The 20,481-nt window shown below is 42.9% G+C and overlaps 1 protein-coding gene across 1 annotated transcript; it reads left to right on the top strand.

The window, feature by feature from the left end:
- The first annotated feature begins 542 nt into the window (after window positions 1-542).
- LOC126544151 (uncharacterized) lies at window positions 543-18,658 on the top strand. The gene is made up of 4 exons (XM_050191386.3): window positions 543-1,425; window positions 2,750-3,125; window positions 4,304-4,477; window positions 18,072-18,658. Exons 1-4 carry the CDS (start codon window positions 1,205-1,207, stop codon window positions 18,402-18,404), a joined length of 1,104 nt encoding a protein of 367 aa, XP_050047343.1. The 5' UTR covers window positions 543-1,204; the 3' UTR covers window positions 18,405-18,658.
- Window positions 18,659-20,481: the final 1,823 nt, after the last annotated feature.

The raw sequence follows: 20,481 nt of genomic DNA, 5'->3' as shown, positions 1-20,481 counted from the left end.
GCAGAACCGCGGATGCTCTGGCCCAATAGCTGCGGTTGCAACGGAGTTAGCCAGTGGAGATGTCGGCAATGAGAAAGGAAGCGCTGCTAATTGCCGCAATCGATGAGCTTTTTTCAAGTTCGTCTGACAGCGAAGACGGCATGCTGTTGATCGACCTCGTCCAAAAACAATGTGGTGAAGAGCGGCCGAAAGTGGACAGGTTCGTTGAACGGGTCGTCAGGATTAATTATAAAATCCATTGGTGTTTGCTTGCAACCAGGTATGTCGGCTTCTAGCTGCTCCTCTGAACGCACGAGCGACGGTCCACTGATTGCAATGGCGATGGTACTGACGGAAACGACGAGTTCGCAAGAGTCGGCGATGCGCCCGTAAAGTTGGCTTCGCAGCGGCGCGGATCATTTGACGTCATTTTTCGCGCTCGGCCAATAGCGGTGCGAGCGGCGCCGGAAAAGGTATGCGCAACTCTGCTCCCTGCGGGAGCATATACAGGAACACTACGATACGTAGGTGCGTACTGCCGCCTGGTGACGCATGGAGGAATCGACAAACTTACAAACAAACTTACGGCCGTAGAGAAGCGCGCGCGGGGGAAATCTCGGAGGCCATGCGTGCATGCTCGCTTGGGAACAGTTTGTCGTCTGTTCTTGCTTTTCTTCACTTGGTTATACATTCGAGGTGAGTAAACTTCACTGGAGGATGTAATATGCATGAATGAAAACATATTATGAGGATTTTACTTTAAAAACGCTTTATTTCTGTAGCCATATCTACGTTTTAGACGAAGCCTCTTACAACACAAGCCTTCCCATGACGGCACAAGCATAGCGTTTCCTACAAAAATTTTTGTAGGAAACTCTATGGGCACAACACCCGTTAGAAAACTTCCTTCCTCCGTGGAAACTCCCATAGACGGAGGCGCCATTGCGGCTTCTCAAAAATCCCTAGGCACCTAGGAGCATAGAGTCTACCTAGGTACCGTAGTTGGTTCTTTATTATGTGCTGCCTAGGAGCACATGACACTCAGCAATATTCGTTTTCCCGCGTTTGTTGGAGCGGGCTTTTAAATACGTTATGCGAAGAGTGGTGAGTGCAACCAATGTTCGTACTCTAAAACAAGTGCAAGAGTTGTGTGCCGGTGGCTGCCGACACTTATTTCAAGCAGCTTGCTGAACTCTCATGCCCATCAACGCAGTAGAGCTGAGACATGGCATCACAACGCTTTCTACACTCAACTACCAGCGTTGCAGGCAGCAGCTCAAGCTCATCACGGTCGCGTCCACGCAGCGGCCAATGGCGCACTCTTACAAAGTGGGCGATGTCAAGATCGTCATCGGAGACGTCTCTCAGTTCGACTATATTGAAAGAAAGTGACCATGAAGATTTGCGTAACGAGTCTCAGGCGCTTCAGCAACATTCACTAACAAGGTCAGTATTCATGCAAGGTTTTGACTGATGTTCTATCGTCGCGACGAAAAAAGCACCCTGCAATGAAAATAAGCGCCCCGCGACTTCTGCAACACTAGTCAGAACCTTCCCAGAATTGGTGCTCATACATATATGAAACTCGAACTTTGTTCCAGTGTACTAGATTAGTTCATGCATTGTTCAGAAACAAGGTACTTGTCTAGAACGCGCTCCTGACGGCCAAGGCAGCAGCCAAAGCATTGCGACCAGCAGGCCGAGAGAAGACATGTCATCTCGTAAATGTAGCCGTGCATGTACATTCTGCCGGTTTTGTACGTACCATGTGCTTATGTCGCCAGCGCAGCCCGGAGCACGCGCCTCGCGCGTTTCAGACGATCGAGTGTCTTGAACTCCGTACTAGCACTATTTCATGTCTGTTAACCTAAAATTGCGTATGGGTCTTCTGACTTGGGGCCTTCGTTAAACGATAGTTTAAAACAGTAATCCAGTTTCTATTGTGCTCTTTATGCTAAAGATTAGATAACGAATTTGTCAGGCCAGCTCTATGCAACAGAGTCGAAAAAGAAAGAGCAAATATTGCTCCTCAGACTTGGCTGTTCTGTGCACTGCCTTGTATTACTGACATTATTTTTGCCAAAATGCAGTAGGTGATACTGAAGATGATAGGGATCCTACAAAGGCTGGGAAATAAGCTCAGTGCTACCACGATTAGAAGTATTGCTCTTATTTGTGCAAAAACTAAGCATGCGATGAGTGCAATTGCGGTAAAAATTATTTCAGAACATTCCTTTCTGGTATCCCCTATAACTTACTGTAAATGTGGCTTGTCTCTTGTCAGCTGTAATTAATAATAGGGCTGTATGGGAGGAATACAAGCTCGTTCACGTGGAAGGTGCTACCTTCAGCTGAAGCTTTTTGCTGTGGCCTTATATGATAATATGAACTGCTTAGGCACCATGGTGTCATAACTGTCTGTTGCTTGTAGCTATAAGTTACTAAGCTGCAACAGCCTAACCTGGCCAACACAGTACACTGTATTGGCTGCGTGACTTTTGGTTTGTTTCATGAATACATATAATTTGTGTGAATTTTGAGTGTACTTATGTTAATACATTAAACAGCCTCACATGGTGGGTTAGCCTGCAACAGAAATCACTTCAGCCAAATTTTTTATTATTGCATTATATTCCTCTAACATTTGCAATAGTAAAGTTACATGAAGTGTGTAGGCAAAAAGAACAAAGCCCATAATTTTGAAGCTTTATGTGTGTGTAGCAGTTGTTTGCTTTATTACGGGAGGAATCGCAAACCTTTGGTCACGCAGGAGCCCCCGGAGTCCATTGAGTGGCAACACAAAATCCAGGTTACCACATGAAAACATGAAAAGGAAGCTAGCAATCAGTGGAGCTGGCTCGCCTCCAGGAATGTCACCAAGAAAAGTGTCCAGGCCTGAGCTTGAGAAAGTAGCAAGCTCCAGGGCACCTTCACATTCGACTTCAGTAGCCACTCCAGTAGTTGCAACACCTCGCAGGTCATTCTGGAGTATTTCTCATCGTGAAGAGGCTCCTTCTGATCCCTTGGCGCGAAATGTTCAAAATGGTAGAAAAAGTGCACCTGAAGAAAAGTCAGCTCATGGGTTCAGCAGAGTGAGGCAGGGACAAGCTAATACAAGTTCGCAGCTTTCTACTAGAAGTCAACAGGTAAGACATGATTTGGGTAGGAAGCACCACTGACATTGGAAAAAAAAAAAAATCATAACTTTCAACTATTGAATGCTAGTGTGAATCTGGCCATTGGGAGAAGTTTTGCAACAGATAAAATATTATTTTGCATTTCCTTTGCTCTGGTTTCACTGCAGATGGCTTGGGTGTAAAAGCTATGGGCATATAAGGCCATGGTCAAGAGTTTTAACTTAAGAAGCTTTAGCTCGAGTGCTCCTATCTAAATATATGTAAAAAGAGAATTCGTTTCTCTCAGCAACCACTGCGTCAAATTTGACTAGGTTTGTTGCATTTAAAAGAAAAACTTAAAATCTAGTGACTGTTGGTTTAAAATTTCTGATTTAGGTCGTAAATGTTTTATTAAAAATTTGCAAAAATCTAAAATTTTCAGTAAATGACTCTATGAAGTTTACAACTCTGTAGCTCAGCAAGGAAAAACGATATCGCAATTCTGTTAATTGATACATATAAAGCGGACAAAATTGATATGTTACGCACGATTTTCAAAAAATTTAGTAATATGGAAATACAGCTTTTGCAGAACCCTTGTACACAACGTAATGAATTCGCGTAAGATATAAAATTACATATAGAATTTGTCCACTTTGAATGATCTAATGAATGCTGTTTACAGAATCGCGATATCTGTTCTTGATTCAGAGTTATTAATTTGTAAACTTTGTGCTTCTATATTCTTCAGACTTTCGAATTTTTGAAAATCTTTTTAATAACATTCAGGCCCTAAATAGTAATTCCGCTTCCAACCGTCACTAGAATTATGCTTTCTCTCTCAAATGCAACAAATTTCATTAAAATCGGTTGAGGGGTTATCTCAGAAAATTTTTTTTGCGTTTTACATGTGTTTGAATAAGTGGCGTCGGAGTCGGGCCCGAGCTAAAGCTACCTCTTAAAGATGACTGCAACAGTGGCTGCCAATTTGCAGCAACATGGGCTGTGATTTGTTACACAACATGCTGCGAATCATAGTGTGCATGCATTTCACTCTGGTGGTGTGAGATAAGAACCCTACTGTCTTGTTTCAGCATCCTCTTAGCTGTGGTTTTACTCGTCTATATCTATGTTTATTGAAAATCTTTAAAAGAACATTGTTAGCGACGCCTTGTGAAATTCAGTTGAAGACCTAAGAGGATTTGCAGGGTCTTGCATCTGGTTCCTCTCGCCATCAAAATGCCACTTCAGGACGTGAAAGAACACTGGCCTCAACTTCAAGTGGCAGGATGACATTAAAAGAAAAGTCCGCTGTCAAATTCAGCACAAGAAGGCAAGGACATACACCTTCCACTTTGCGGTCACCAAGTAAACGCAAGCAGGTGAGTGTAGATATTTCTTTTAAAGAGAAGAAAAAATAAATAAATAAGAAGTGCATTTATTTCAAACTAATAAGTTCCAAGCTGCTGCAGAGGGTGGGAGAGCATCAAAATTAAAATAAAGCGCCAAAATTAAAGTAAAATGCTTTCACCTTCTGTCTTATGAACGAACAGCATTGCTTAGAACTGTCCTTCACTCAAATTATAGTTTTTTTTCCTCATGACTGGAAGTTTACATTAATGTTTTAATGTCTACGTCCTTGTTCTGAAGGAGATGAAGTGAAGGCAGGACCTGAGGCAGTTGATGAGCTGAGGCTTTGCTCATTACATACCAAGCCATGAATCATATTGGAGCACTGCACTGTGCTGGTGCATCATAGCCTTGGTTGCTTTTAAAGACAAGCAAATGTCAACACTTAGCCTCTCCTTGCTTTTCCTTGTGTTTGCCTCCTTTAAAGGTCAGCTGCAATGAAATTGAGTTCACTTGGGCTAATTTGTCATAAATGAGTAATATAAGCCACACAGTGGCGTAGCCAAAAATTTCGTTCGGAGGGGGGGGGCTCACGCTGTAGCTCGGCCTCCTCCTTATAGAATTTGTCGAGGGATCAAATACATGAATAATAATTGCATTGCCAAGATGCTGCAACCAAATTCTTGAACGCAACACACTGTCAAGAGAAGTAAAATATGCTTTTTTTTTTTATGAAAGAATATGCTCGTATGTCTAAAAAATTGTGCCTGAAATAACTGATATCAATGCTTCCATGTTTTCTCTCTATTTAATAAGTAAAGAAATTATCACACGAACTTTAGAACTATATCACTTTCAAACTGGCAAAGCAGTGCAAGCCGCTGATGTGAAAAATGTAAAGGCCATGAAATGAACAGGTTCAGGACAAATATTTTAATGAAACTTTGTCATTCAAGAACCTTGTTTACATTTTTTTACATATGCAACGTCCAGGGAGAACTCTCAATGACGCTGTCCTTTGTTGCTATGTATTGCGCAGGAGCAGCTGTCACCGGTCGTGTATTACAAGTAATTGAACCGAAATTGTAGTGGCAATAGAGAGCGCATATAAAGAGCAGGAGTTCTGCAAAATATATGAGGGCAAGTTGAATGAAAGTGAGCCAAAGCGAATATATGACAAGCGGGGTACTTTATTTAAAAGTCTCCATGAGCATTTAGCCATTTGTCCTGCTGACTAACGAGTTGCATGATTCCCGTCTCATAAAACTCCTTGGGTTGCTGCTTCACAAAATCTGTAACTGACCCTTTCACGTCATCATCCGACACGAATCTGGTTCCCTTGAGCTGTTTCTTCAAATGCCCCAAAATGTGGAAGTCGCTAGGCGACAGGTCTGGGCTGTATGGGGGATGTTGCAGCATTTCTCACTTGAACTTGGCCAGTTTTGTGTTAACCACATCAGCGACGTGAGAACAGGCATTGTCGTGGAGCAAGATGGTGCCATTTCTCAATTTTCCACGTCGTTTGTTCTTGATTGCGACACTCAGTCGATCCGGCGCTTCACAATATCGGAAAGGATTGATAGCCTCTCCAGGTTCAGCAAATTCAATCATTAATGGCCCCCGACAATCTAAAAAGAAAGTCAACAACACCTTTCCGGCAGGAATAATGGGCTTTGCTTTCTTTGGGGGGTGGTGAATTCAAATGTTTCCACTGTAAGCTTTGCCGTCGTGTTTCAGGCTCGTAGTAGTGTCACCATGATTCGTCCCCGGTCACAATTGCAGGCAAACAGTCTTCACCCTTATTGTGATACCGGATTAGTTGAGTCAAAGCAGCGTCAAACCTCTCTGTCTTCTGCCGGTGCTTCAAAATGTTGGGCATCCATTGTGCACACAACAGCCGATAACCGAGATGTTCGTGAATTATGGTGTGACCCGAACTGTGACTGATGTTCACATGCTCCACCAGTTTATCGATGCTTATCCTCCATTCTTGTCTAATCAGCTCATCAGCTTTTGCAGTTGGGTTGGGGGTGATTGCAAGGTGGCTTTGGCCCAGTCTTGGATGGTCTTTGTAACTTTCACGTCCTTCTTTGAACAGTTTGCTCCAATGTTTCACACTGGCCAATGGAATGTTCAACGTATGCGGCAGCCATACGGTTACTAATTTCTTTTTGGGAAACACCTTCAGTTGTCAAAAACCTCACGACACAAGGCTCTTTAACTTTAGGAGCGTCCATTATGTCATGTGACCATGTTCAACCCAGTGTATGAGAGCATTAAAGAACATTTATCCTCACACCTGCATGTCACTTTTGTAAATGAGAGATGCCTTTATGCTAAGCGTGCCTCGAAGATAATGAACCAAACCATTATTGTGCGGGGTGGGTTGGCTTACTTTCATTTGACTCACCCTCGTACATTAGAAATGCGAAGATACAATCGAATCTACAAATGCGAAGATACAGCTTGATAAAGGGCAAAAACGTGTCACTGGAAACAAAGTTCACTCCAAGTATACACAAAACCTCGCAACAAAGTATTTAAATATACGTACAAGTCTCTAATAAACATACATATCTAAGAAAAGGTCACAGTATATAATGCGTCAAGCAAGGCAAATAAACATGTTGCGCAACCAGAGATTCACAGATTACAACATCCCCCCCCCCCCCCCCTCCACTCCCCCTGATGTATCGTGCACGACAGTAGGCGGCGCGCTTCCTCCCCGCTTTTCTCCCTTGCGCGCACAAGACTGAGCCGCCATCGTCAGCTCGCCCGTCACACCCCACCCCTTCCCGCCCCTCCGCTTTCACTCGCACATAAACCATGCGGCACGCGGTGACAATGTTATCGCCGTTGGACTTTATACAGAACATGACAGCGACGGCAGGAATGCGCCTGGAGTCTCCATATAATTGCTATCAGTAATATAATAGTATCCGGCAACTGAAGCGTACCATGGCCCATTACTTTCCGCAAAAGAATAAGAAGTAACAAAATCGAACTTTCACCATGCGACAATTTGCTGCGCCGCGACAATGCCTTTCTGTCTTTTGTGGGGCGGGAACACGGAAGTGAAAAAAAAAAAAAGAAACACAAAGGAAAGCATGTTGGCCACAATCGAATGCCTACTTTGGGCACTTAATGTGGCTACCGAAGGAATATTGAAGAAATCCTGCGACGCTTGGTTCACAGAGAACCCTACGCATACTGCTCGGTATCCTACACCGGCGAGAGGTTGCGCTCAAGCGAACGCGTTGCAATCTGTCGAGTCCCCACAGTGATGGCGGCGAGCAACCATTGTTTCTTTTTCTCGTCTGCCACCCATAAAGCGTCCAAAATTCTGCCAGGCGAAAATCCAATTGGCCAGAGAAAAACGAACGTGCACCGAATTGCGCCGCGCGCAGCAACACGAGAAAAACGCAAGCTGGCTCTGGCAGCCTACTGGTAGCGAGAACAAAAATATTGAAGAGGCTCAATGTGTCCTCGCGAATAAAAGTCAAAGTAGGAAAATAAATAAGAATGGAGTTACCTTTGCTGGCTTTACTGTCTTGACATGGATGCTTTGGCGTAGCTTAATAAAATGTTGATATCCTTTTCTGTAACATGACGGCACAAATAAACCACCACAACGTTTTGTCGCATCGGACCTCGCTGTGTGCTTTGTCAACTTGTCATATAGTCTGTTGATTCGGCTTGTCTCGTTGTATGGTGCAATGTACGACTTTAGGAAGTCAGTGCGGCTTTGGCGACAAATGTTTATAAGAATATTAAACCCACCAATTTCCAGAATTGAAAATCTAAAGCATGACTTTGGAAATGTCAATGCATCTTTCGCATCAGAAGTTTATAAGAAGTTTATACCCATAAAGTTTCGGAATTGAAATCCATGCGTTCCATAGATTTCGCAGCCTCTGCGAGATGCCACGACGAGCTCACTTGCCATCAAAACGCCTTGGAAACTTTGGGCTCAGGTGGGGCTCCATGCGTTAAGTATAAACCCCATGCAAGCGATCTTGCACGCGACAGCGACAAGCGATGTGATGGAGATGGCTGTCGCGTTGGCTCATCGCCTACAAGTCATGCCCCATGCGAGTGACCATTTTGAGCTATGTCTTCCCATTGTTGCCGGTAGGATGGCAGCAATATACGCGTCGAAACTAGCATGACGCGTGCTTTGTTCATTTAAGTCGACGTATTTTACTGTAAAAAGCATCACAAAATATTTATGAGGGTCTTGCAGTAGGTTCTTATCCTTGCACGTATAAAAATTTAATCGTTTGCTCATTTCGTTCGACAATTGATAGTATTTTAGTGATAAACATCCAGTTCCGGCTTCGCGCTATTGGCTAGTCGCTCATAGCACTTCCGGGCAACAAGCGACGAATTCTAGGTTTGCAAAGCCACGCGATCTGTTCAAGCGACGGCTTGTCTTGTCGCTCGAAGCAGTCACCGTCGCCGTCTCATGGGGTTTAGCCTTTGTGTGACTCCAGTGCATGGGCGTTCCCACGAAATCCAGCCCAGTTTCTCAATGTTCGTACTGAAATGTCTTTTCAAGCATGAAAAGGACATTCTAGACAAAATCCAGAATAATTTCCGGTGCCTAGGGTTGTTTTGGTCAGCGGTGCACGGCAGCACGAAAAAATTTCGGGGGGGGGGGGGGGGCTGAGCACCATAACCTCCCCCCCCCCTGGCTACGCCCCTGATACCACGAAACCAATGTTGGAAAAGCGGCAAAACTGTTAATTGTATCTTTTTTTTTTGTTAGCAGCCTTTAAACAACACCTAAGCAGATGATGCATGCACCTGGAACTGTCGCTATGATGCAAGTCCCAGCACGTTGCATCTGAGATTTTTCAGCATGCCGCGGGCACTCGGACTGGCTTGTGTATCGGTGGCGAGAGGGCTCGTCATGGTACCCTGCGGTGGCTATAGTACCTACACTACACAGCTGCATGGCCTCCGAGATTGCACCGTTGCAATTGCCGAGGCCATGCCAAGGAGCCGCACGTTAATTTATGCATGACTTCTGGTGAGCAGTAATGACCATGTTTTTTTTCTCTCTCCTTTATTTTTCAGTATTAGAAATGGCTATTTTTGCAAGCTCGTTGTGATGCTTCCCCTCGTATTTCAAACAACAAACTTTGCACAAAGTCTCTAGACACTATAGACATATGCAAACACCCATGAGGAAAGGTACACAAAAATCTTGGGTTTGCTGAAAAATTGCTGTGGTTGAACACGGTTAAACCAAGTTTGTTAAGCTGTAGTGCGGTTTTACTTGTTTTGGGAATGGACACAGACGCTGTTCGGCATGGCAGCAGCAGCGAGCGAATTGACCTTCATCCTGTTCTCGCGGCAACGCGAGCTAAGTGTTGAAAGCATAGCGCATACAAAGCTACCAGCACTCTGCGTACTTTGTACACATCGCAAGATCGCTTCGAAGATGAGGTCCACGTAACCGAGCACTTTGTCCACATCGCAGATTGCTCTCAAGATATGGCCATATGGCCACGCATGCGGCGTATGCAGCAGCTTCCGGTAGTGGCAGGCTAAGTCCCAGTTTTACCTTGGCTGAGCTTGAAGTTCAGATTTACGGAACCAGGCGTTTTCTGGGTTTGTACCTGGAGTAGTAAAGCTATCACTCTAAAGCCTTATTTCTTTTTAACTGAGATGCACAACCTGAAACTGACAAGCACACTGTGGTGTTCACAAGTTCAGGTTTGAGCAACAGTCCTCAATTATAATTTGTATGTGTAGGCTGCGGTGATTGTTTATTTTTTCTGAACTTTTGGGTTCATATACTTTTGCTCACAGGTGCACAACTCATCCCAGATGAAAGGCCCATCTGCAGTCACCTGTTAACATCTGCTCAGTTGTGCTTTTACGTCTGGTACAATCCTGAAAATGCCATTGTTATCCTCTGTTAATCAGGCCTTGCTGCTTAGTAGACATGGAGGAATGAGTATTTGAATGGCAGGAAATATACAGTTAAACCTCCATATAAAGAACTTCAATATAACGAAATTCTCGATATAACGAAGTACTTAACTTTTCATAATCTCTTGTCCATAGAACACCATGCATTTAGACCCGCTGTGGTTGCTTATAGTGGCTACGGATTTGGGCTGCTTAACATGAGGTCGCGGGATTGAATCCCGGCCATGGCGGCTGCGTTTCGATGGGGGTGAAATGCAAAAACACCCGTGTACTTAGATTTAGGTGCACGTTAAAGAAACCCAGGTGGTCCAAATATCCGGAGTCCCCACTACAGTGTGCCTCATAATCAGATTGTGGTTTTGGCTTGCAAAACTCCAAATTGATTTAATGCCATGTATTTAGAACCTCAAGATAACGAAGTGTGTTTGTATGCGAGTTCAATATGACGAAATTTCACTGCCACCGCAAAGGAATGCCAAGACAATAAAAAGAAACTTCTGCGGATGCAAATTGCTTGCAAACGCGCCTCTCAAATCGCAAGCCACTCGACAAGAACGCAAGCTGATGTGGATTCGCATCATGTTTTGTAATAAGTCCGAGTGCGATAAGATCTTATCGCGCACATCTCATTGGTGCGTGTCTCGATTTCTTGCGCACATCTTGGCCGTGCATGACTGTAAGTGCGGCTGAACACGTACACAGCTGTGCACCCTACTTTAGAGGTAATCTGCAGCGTGTGCTAATAGTGGGCGTGCCGCAACAGCATGGCACCATGTAAGCTGTCTTCCTGCGCATTTAGTATTGGAGTTTGCGTAATCTCGAATTTCGATGACCCGCTGGAGTGAGAGCCAGACGAGGCATTCGCTCCCCGCTGCCGGCGCTTTTACTGATAGCGTAGTCCCAGTGTGGGTGATGCTGTCAGCGGCGGAGGTGGAGTGCACGCGAAAGTGTGGCTGGCTTCACTTAATTCTACAGCCGATGTGAACATATCGTTGACGTACGTGGCATGAAACCGTATCATTCGTCGCCGACTCCCAACTTTATCAATATGAATGGTTTTCTCAAATTTGCTTTTTTCGGTTGCCTGATAATTCGGAAAATTGTGCGGCCCATTTCCGTGTAATAGAAATCGTTCGATGACTACTAATTTCCAATAAAGGTAGAATTTCAATAACAACGAAATATATAACGAAGCAAATTGTCGATTTCAAGGACTTCTTCGTATCGAGGTTTAACTGTATCTCTGCCAGTGCATGTTGGCAGCCTATTTCACTGAACTTGCTGCACCATTTCAGGAAGCACAACATTTTCGACATTCTTTATTAATGTGCAATCTTATAGGAGTAATGACACGAAAATCTTGTATCACACTTTTTTCTTGTCACATTATTTGCCACAAGAATTATGAATTACAGCGCCTATTAATGTGACCTGTTCAAAATGCCCAAGTACAGCGTAGCTGCTTTGGATGTGAAATAGGAGGCTATGCACATTAAAAGAAGTGAGGGAGGTGCTCACGTGGTATTATAAACAGCTGAGGAGCGCTCCAGTCAGCCCGGTGCAGGAATTGAAAGCCGTGCAATGACTATGTTGCGAAAAGCTGCCAAATTGGCCCTTCAAATTGTGTACTTCTCTTGGAAACAAAGAGGAACCTGCTCTCCCCTCTTGCCCTGTCGAGTGCTGAATGGACTCAGCTTTCGGCAGCACGGTGATTGTGTGTGTATATGCATCAGTGGTATTTGGCACCACGAGACCACCACATCAAATTTTGGTGAAGTGAATAGTCTCCTTTTTCACATCCAAAGTTATGCTTCAGTCGGAAATTGCACTTTTGAACTGGTCATATTAAAAGGCAGAGTAATTATTTCTTGCACTATTGAAGAGTTTGGGCTCCATAGCGTAATTACTGAGTCAGCAGCCATCCAATAAAGAAACAAAGATGATAGAAATTTTGTCATTACTCCTTAAAGAAAGGGAGAGTTATGTCTTGGAATAGAAATGTTTTTTAATCTTTATTATTCGAGTTATTCTGCAGTAAGCTTGTAGATATATCTAACTTTACATGCTTGTTTTGAGGAGCATTTCATTTACATGAAAGCTTTCTTGACTATCTTATTGTGAACTTTGCAAAATTAGTCAGATTTTGTTAAACAGGGTATCAATGAGCCATTGATACCCCGTTTCAAGAAATCGAACAAGACCAACCCTGTTGTACTGTCTACTTTAGAATAAAAGTTGCAAGACTTGCTGAAAATTTTTGGCGTCAACACTCGGGAGAGTGTTTTTCTGGAAGTCTGGCAATTCTTGTTCTAGGGAAGACAGATCAAATTAAAACATTAGGTAAACAAAGATGGGGCTCATATTCGAAATAAGCACATAAAATTGCATGTATTTAGAGGTTTTCAGCACCATACCTTGAACAATAACAAATTTTAAAAATTTACAGTCTAGGACTTAAAGGGCCCCTGAAACGGTTCGGACAAATTTTGTAGACGCGTAGGGTCTTCACAATTTAAGTGAAGCATTACGTATTAATGGAGCTACAAGCGATTACAAGTTACCCTCCTCCCTAGCCATGCTTTTCCTCCTCAACTGGTTCGCCGAGCGATCGGGGCTAAGCTCCGCCTTCCCTGGTTCTGCGTCACGATGTGACATCACATCGTCCACTTCCGGTTGTTTTGGAGCCCGCCCCCGCCCACGAGAAACCTCTCCGCTAGCCGCTTGGCCATCGCCCCCAAGCAAGCGCTATCGAAGCAGCATGCGTTGCGAGCATTCTGTCGTGGCACCGAACGTGTCTGGTATTCTGGTAATCACATACTACCTTTATATTTCGACGGAACGGTGGAGGCATAAACTCAACCTGATGAAGGAACCTTAGCGTAGACGTACATGAGCTGCCTGATCGGTCTCCACGGTCCAGCCACCCGTTGGCGCAGAGCTTAACCAGCCAAAGAAAGAGCTAATATTGCTCTAACCAAGCGTAAGACATTTTAAACATTTGCAAAAACAATGTGTTAACGATTACACTCCTGCGCAAAATTTACACCAGCAGCAAAGAAGAATACATTCTGTTACTGCTACTGTGTGTGGTTGAGCTCTATGCCACCAGGTGGCTGCACCGTGCAGACCACAGTTGCGCTTCTGTTTCATGAAACGACACGCAAGGGGACACGGCCAGGCCCTGTCCCCTTGCGCTTACCCTAATACCGGACTCGTGAAACGCTATTGCGTTAGTAATCTTCCGGTGTAAAGTGACGGCCACAATCGCACAAATCCTGGCGCCGATAGGATAGCGGCAGTCTGATGCGCTGCAGTCAGTCCGCTCGTCTACTGGCTTGCAGAGGGACACGATGTCGCAGCTTGACATATTGCCAGTCGCTACGTTTGCAGTCCACAACGCAACAAAGTCGAATCATAGCGCCCGCGAAAAGACAAACAGACACTGACGGCGGAGCTCTCGTCAAAGACTGAGCACGTTGTAACACAAGCAGACGACACTTGCTGTGTGCCGGAAGTGCTTAAGTGTACTGAAAAATTGTTCTTGTGCGTTCTCTTTATGTTACTTTCTTTTTATAAAAACAAATTAACTAACATTCCAACTATTACGAACATCATTTGTTTACCACAAAGTTGGAAAAATTATCGATCACGCGCTCTGGTCAGCCAATCGGATAGCTCGCCCCACTGACGTCATATGGGTGATTTCGGTCATGTGGGTAGGGGCGGCTTAAAATTCCGCCGAGCAGTGTGCTGCGATCGGCAGCGATGTGCATTTTTAAAACCTTATAATAAATTACACGCTTTACGCGGAGCACTTAGATGTGTCAATTAATGATCAGAAGGACCTACTCTAACGACTCAGTATGTTTGTAGAAAATCGTCAAAATCATTTCAGGGTCCCTTTAACTCTTCTCTTAATTTGACTGTGCCACCCGTGTCGTGCTCCTATATTTGAATTTTGATGTTATGCGAGAACCAGAACTCCATGTGTTAAAGTACAGGCATTCTGCAAGCTCTTTGTAGCCAGCAACATAATGCCATGATTGTTAGTTGGTCATTTTGGAATGGATGTGTTTACCACTTTGTGAACAAAACAGCCCATCTAGATGGCAGGAGGAGATTCTGCAAGTTGCAGCCAGTGCAGCACTGTCGAGTCTTGTGTGCACCAAGTCCAACTTCATATACTTCTGCCACTCTGCTCCTTTGTTTCAACAGTGCCACCCCTCTAATAATGCAAAAAGACAGTTATAATTGTTTAAAATCATAGATGGCAGAACAGCCTAGGCACATTTTGTGTGTTGGTTGCCAGTGGGTCATGCAGCACACAGAATGCAAACGCTTTCATTGAGTGCATCATGGGTTACTGGTTGGCCACAGCATTTCAGCTCATCCAGATATTCTTCTTTTTGTAACCTCATACATTAAAATTTATACCTCTGCGTTCAAGTGCCATAAAGTTATTTGAGCCGCCAGCAGATAAGTGCATGTAATTTGGCTTCTGGATAGGAGGAATACAGACAGTGAAGTTTAAGCATGCAACTTAATGCGGTTTTTTAGGCACTGACCTGCAATTTTTACAAGGGCTTGATAATCCTCATTGCTGCTCTTGTATTCACGTTAATCTCAGATCTGGCCGAAATAAGCAAGAAGAACTTGACTGTTTTTTCGGCGAAGTGGAAACTCGTTTCAATGTTGTTATGCTTTCGGAAACGTGGTTTACTTGTGAAGGTGACGTTTATGTTGTACCGACGTATAAGTGTTTCTATATGAACCGATCCATAAGAAGGGGAGGTGGTGTTGCAATGTTAGTTTCGAATCTTATGGAATCGGAAATGCTGCCTGAATTTTCTTGTATCACGCCCCATTACGAAGTCTTGGCAGTCAAGTCTGGCACAAGGATATTTTGTGTCTGCTATCGTCCACCGGGTAGCAGTTCTGCTGAGTTTTTTTTATTTCTTGATTCATTCCTAGAATTTGTTAACATGAACCAATATCAGTTAATTTTAGGTGGCGATTTTAACATTGACATGCTGGCCAATAATAACACAACAATCGAGTTCAATACTTTACTTAACGTTCACTCCTGTGAAAATGTCATCATGTCACCTACACGGATTACTACAGAATCAGAAACACTTTTAGATCTCTTCATAACAAACTTCAAAACAGATAGCTTGAAATCTGGCACCATCGCTTATGCTCTGAGTGATCACATGCCAATTTTCATATCTGTCAATCTCACTCCGAATTCCCAACGACAACCGGACCAAACGTCATTTTATCGAGTTATAAATGATCAGACGTTATGCGAGTTCAAGGAACGCTTATCTATTCTTAACTGGGAACATGTTTTTGAGGAAACCGACCCTGATGAAGCATACGAAAAATTTTTAGAGATATTTACTGACATTTATAATGCTTCCTTTCGACTGAAGAAATTCTCCCAATCAAAGAAAAGTAGAAAACCATGGGTCGACAAAGATATGTTGCAATTGATAAGAAAACGAGATAAACTTTACAGACTGTTTTTAAAAAGTAGGTGTCCTGAAGCGCTGAAAACGTTCAAAAAATTTAGGAACTTCGTTACAAAGCAACTTCGCATCGCTAAAAAGCAATATATTTATAACCGATTCAATTCAACTGGTGGACAGTCCGAAAAAGTTTGGAAGGTTTTAAAATCTATCTTCGGTAATTCTTCCGAACCGACCACAAAAATTATTCATGAAGGGATTGAATTAAAAGGTGCTGACCTAGCAGATGCCTTTAATGACTACTTTCTTTCTTTTGCGGACACATCAAAGAGCGATGTAAATCTGTCTAATATGAGTGCCCGAAATAGCGAAACAATATTTCTAATGCCGGTTACAGTAAATGAAGTAATTACAGAATTTTTATCACTCAATAATAGTAAAGCTACAGATGCGTCAGGTTTCCAGATACAGCCCATAAAATTTACTATCGACATTCTTGCACCTTGCCTTGCCCATATCTTCAACTTATCTTTAGTTTCCAGCGTTTTCCCGCGTCTTATGCAAAGGGCAAAAGTTATAGTAATATATAAAAAAGGGAACAAAAATGTAGTGGGAAACTATCGCCCGATATCCATCTTACCTGTGTTTTCTAAAGGCCTCGAAAAAGTTATTCTTAAACGGCTATCTTGTTTTAGTGAAAGATACAACATTATCACTACAGCTCAATATGGCTTTCGTAAAAACAGATCTACTGAGTTAGCTCTCCTTGCTCAAAAAGAATTCATACTAAAAAATTTTGAATAAAAAAACATGGTACTAGGATTATTTCTAGATTTTTCAAAGGCGTTCGACCTTGTTAATCACTCCGTGCTGCTTAAAAAATTGGATCATTACGGTATTAGAGGCATAGCCCATATGCTGATTGCCTCATACTTGCGACATAGGTCTCAGTTTGTTAGTATTGCCGGTGAATGCTCCCAGTTGAAAGCGGTAGCTTCCGGCGTTCCGCAAGGGAGCATTTTGGGTCCGTTTCTTTTTGTTCTTTATGTCAATGATATTGTCCACATCGACAGCACTGCTAAGTACATAATTTACGCAGATGACACCAGCTTGTTTTTTTCGGGTACTTCAACTGCTGATCTCGCAAATCGAGCTAATAAAACCTTAAAAGAAATAAATACTTGGGCGGCTGATAATCACTTAAGAATTAACGTTAGCAAAACTGCAGCAGTCATGTTTCACCCACGTCACAAACACTTTGAACCTCCTCTAATTGAATTAAACAATACCAGAATAGAATTTGTGCAGTCTGTGAAAACTCTGGGCGTTTACTTTGCAGCAGATATGTCGTGGAATGATCATATTAATTACGTAGTTCAGAAACTTTCCAGAACAGTTGGTATCATACGCCGCAATTGCTTTAATTTTCCTACATCAGTTAACTTGTTACTTTACCACCCTTTGTTCTCTTCCATAGCCAACTACGGATGTATGGTGTGGGCAACAACAACAGCTGGAAACATTAACAAACTCACTGTCTTACAAAAACGTATTATATGCATTGCATGTAAAGTGCCGTATTTCTTCCACACTGCAGGCCTTTTCCATCAGCACAACATTATACAGATGAAGTCCATGTATAACTACAGACTGTGCTATAAATATAAACTCGCCATGATGAAAAATGATGACTCCTTGCTTAGACTTGCTGGGTTAGAGCAGAGCAGAACTGTGTATGATACCCGCACAACAGAACCTTGGAATGTTAAGAAATGCCGCACAAACTATGGCAAACAAATGTTGCAGCATACCTTACCGACACTTCTGAACCATTTGTACTGCTACGAGAATATTGATTTATCTAATATTTCTCTGAAAGAATTGCCCCAAATGTTCGTGTAGTTTTGTACTGTACAAGTACAATGTACAGCGTACTGAACGTGCATGTCTCATTCTCTGTACCGAACGTACGTGTTTTTTTTTTTGTTTTTGTTTTTTTTGTTTTTCTCCTCACGTTTTGTTTGTTGTTGTACTCCGCCGCCGTCAATGCTGCACTGTAAGAGGAAGCCAGGACCTCTCAAGCTGTCTATACAGCTTTTTCCCTGGCTGTCCTCGCAACACCAGTTGCGGAAATAAACCTTCAAACCTTAAACCTTAAAATGACATTTAAGCATTTACATGCTTCATTGTAATCAAGGTGCTTTGTTTCCTGCAGGTTGCACCAAAAAAAGCTGTGAGAAAGCCAAGATACAAAATCTTGGGAGAGATTGAGCGTCATCGATCATCTACAGTGACACTCATCCCCCGCCTTCCATTTGCTCGTGTTGTGCGCGAGATTCTTTTTCGCATAACTGGTGATGATTTTAAGATGCAGAAACTGGCCCTGAAAGCACTCCATGAGGCCAGTGAAGCAGTCATTGTGGCACTCTTGGAAGGTTCTAATGTTCTCGCTCATCATGCTCACCGTGTCACAATTATGAGCAGGGATTTAGATAAATTGCTTACCTTGATAAGAAGCTATGGCAACATGCACAGCTGCCTCTCCTAAAGGCATTAAGTCTTTTCATGATGGTTTTAATGCGAAATAGTTATGCACTAAAATGAACAACTTGCCAGATCTGTGTGGTCTGCGTGGAAACAATGAAAATAGTGAGAAATTTTAATCGATTTTATTCTGCTTAATTGATAATCACGTTTTACTTATCCAGTTACACTGGAGTGAAATTTTTTTATACTCATGCTTGTTTTATTGTATACTATTTGAGGTGTCAGATAGTACAAATAAAGTTGTTTAAAAGCTTCCTGGTGACCTCAACTAATATTCACTGAATATCGGCAGTATGTTTTTTGCTGTCTATTCAAAGCAAAGACACCTGACTACTTATGATCGCCGTTAGTGATTGATCAATGAGATTTGATGGTCCATACCAACACAGTACATACTATGAAGGACGATCTGTTAATGTGCACACAATTAATGCTTGGTACACGAGCGGTTTAGCACTGCACTCCCGTCAGAGTGCGGCTGTTGTAGCTGCAAATCAAACCCGCGACCTCGTGCTCAATAGCAGAACTTAGGTTCTGAGCCGCCATGGCGGACATTAATTCATTAGGCACTTAAAGGTAAGTACAGTGAATGACTGTGAGGCATCCCAGGTATTTCTTTTTGCTATCGAAAACTATTTCATTTGTGAAAAACTTGACTAAGATGGCAGTACTGCTCTGCTGTTAGCCGCTCTCAATTATTGTAAACATGCCCTTCACCATAGAAGAGTACTTGCCCCAATATCTAGGGTACCCTTATTACAGGCTATACATAGACTGCTTGTACTATGTGAAGTCTCGAAAGACATTCATAAGCATCAGGAATGTTGCGAGAAGCCGCACCCTGCTAGCATGGCACCCATGTCGGGCATCCTCACTATACAGGTTGTTCCACGTAACTTGAGCCAAACAATAAAATACAAATGCCACATAGCTGGACAGAACCAAGGTAATGTTGTTTGTTCTCGCATGGAGATACTCTGGTTATTTTTTCATTCTGCCTAATTAGATAATTTTCATTAATCAATAGTGGTCCTTTGGTTGTGAGGTCTAAAAGTTCCCTCGATATGATGAGAGAAATAGCAAATTTAGGCAAGAAGAAACAGGCTAACCTAGATGCAGTAAGGGTAAAAGCAGACCAATTAAGGCTGGTGCTTGCAAACAAATATGCAGCTTTAGAATAAAGATGAATATGACGTAGAGGTAATCAATGAAACGCTAACTAGGCTCGTTTCAGAATCAGCAATTGAAATGGGAGGTAAGGGAACCAGTAGGTAAGATCTCTCAACAAAGGACCTAACAAAGGAACTACAAAGCATGAAAGTTGCAGAACACCTATATAAACTTGGAGAAGGGAAACTATGATCCACACTGCAACGGAAATAAGAGTAGCAGTAGTGTTGTGAACAAAAGTATTTCGACCGAGAGATGGCGTTGGCAAATCAAAACTAATGTTGGTTTCAGCGAGAGCAGTGGAAAAGTAAACATGTACGCAATAGGCATTAGTAAGAGGCGGTTGGAGGATTGATGGAAGAAAAACAGGGAAACGACAAAAAACGGAGACGTGCAAAAGCACAGTTCGCAATAGGGGATCATAAGATTTGGGTGTGGTAGTTCATAGCGTTTTTTTTTTAATTTATTGTTTGACCAGGTACGACATTCGGCAGTATAATAGCAAGCGCTTGGTGGCGCAACCCACCGCCCCATTCCAAAGGGGACGCTCATAACATCCATCCATCCATTATATCATCATTACGTAGTGAGCAATATGCCCATTACAGTAGTGGCTGGTGGGGTTCGTTGTGCTGCTCGTTCACTGGTTTTGGGCATTTTGCTACCACTTTAGGAGCCGTGTTCATGTGTACGATGCACTAAAATGACTACCGATACCTTTATTATATCGCCAGGTGACCAAGAGGCCTCAACTGGCAAAAAAAACACGTTAGACAAGTAAGCTTACATTGTTTATTGTCAATCGTGAAAGAAGCAGTACATGCCCACAATTTTCGTACAGGTCATGTGGAACTAATGCTGTCAATCACTGAGTTTACAACATACAGAAACACAGATAGTAATCTATT

Source organism: Dermacentor andersoni, chromosome 1, assembly GCF_023375885.2.
Source record: "Dermacentor andersoni chromosome 1, qqDerAnde1_hic_scaffold, whole genome shotgun sequence".
Lineage (NCBI taxonomy): Eukaryota > Metazoa > Arthropoda > Arachnida > Ixodida > Ixodidae > Dermacentor > Dermacentor andersoni.
The sequence above is the reverse complement of the archived record's forward strand: the minus strand, read 5'-3'. Positions and strand labels throughout refer to the sequence as shown.

What these genes read in the sequence shown, in the direction of transcription:
- LOC126544151 (XM_050191386.3), top strand. Translation starts at nt 1,205, where the DNA reads ATGGCATCACAACGCTTTCTACACTCAACTACCAGCGTTGCAGGCAGC. An exon ending in TTTCTACTAGAAGTCAACAG is followed by an intron (nt 3,126 to 4,303) that starts GTAAGACATGAT and finishes GAGGATTTGCAG; the next exon opens with GGTCTTGCATCTGGTTCCTC. An exon ending in CACCAAGTAAACGCAAGCAG is followed by an intron (nt 4,478 to 18,071) that starts GTGAGTGTAGAT and finishes TGTTTCCTGCAG; the next exon opens with GTTGCACCAAAAAAAGCTGT.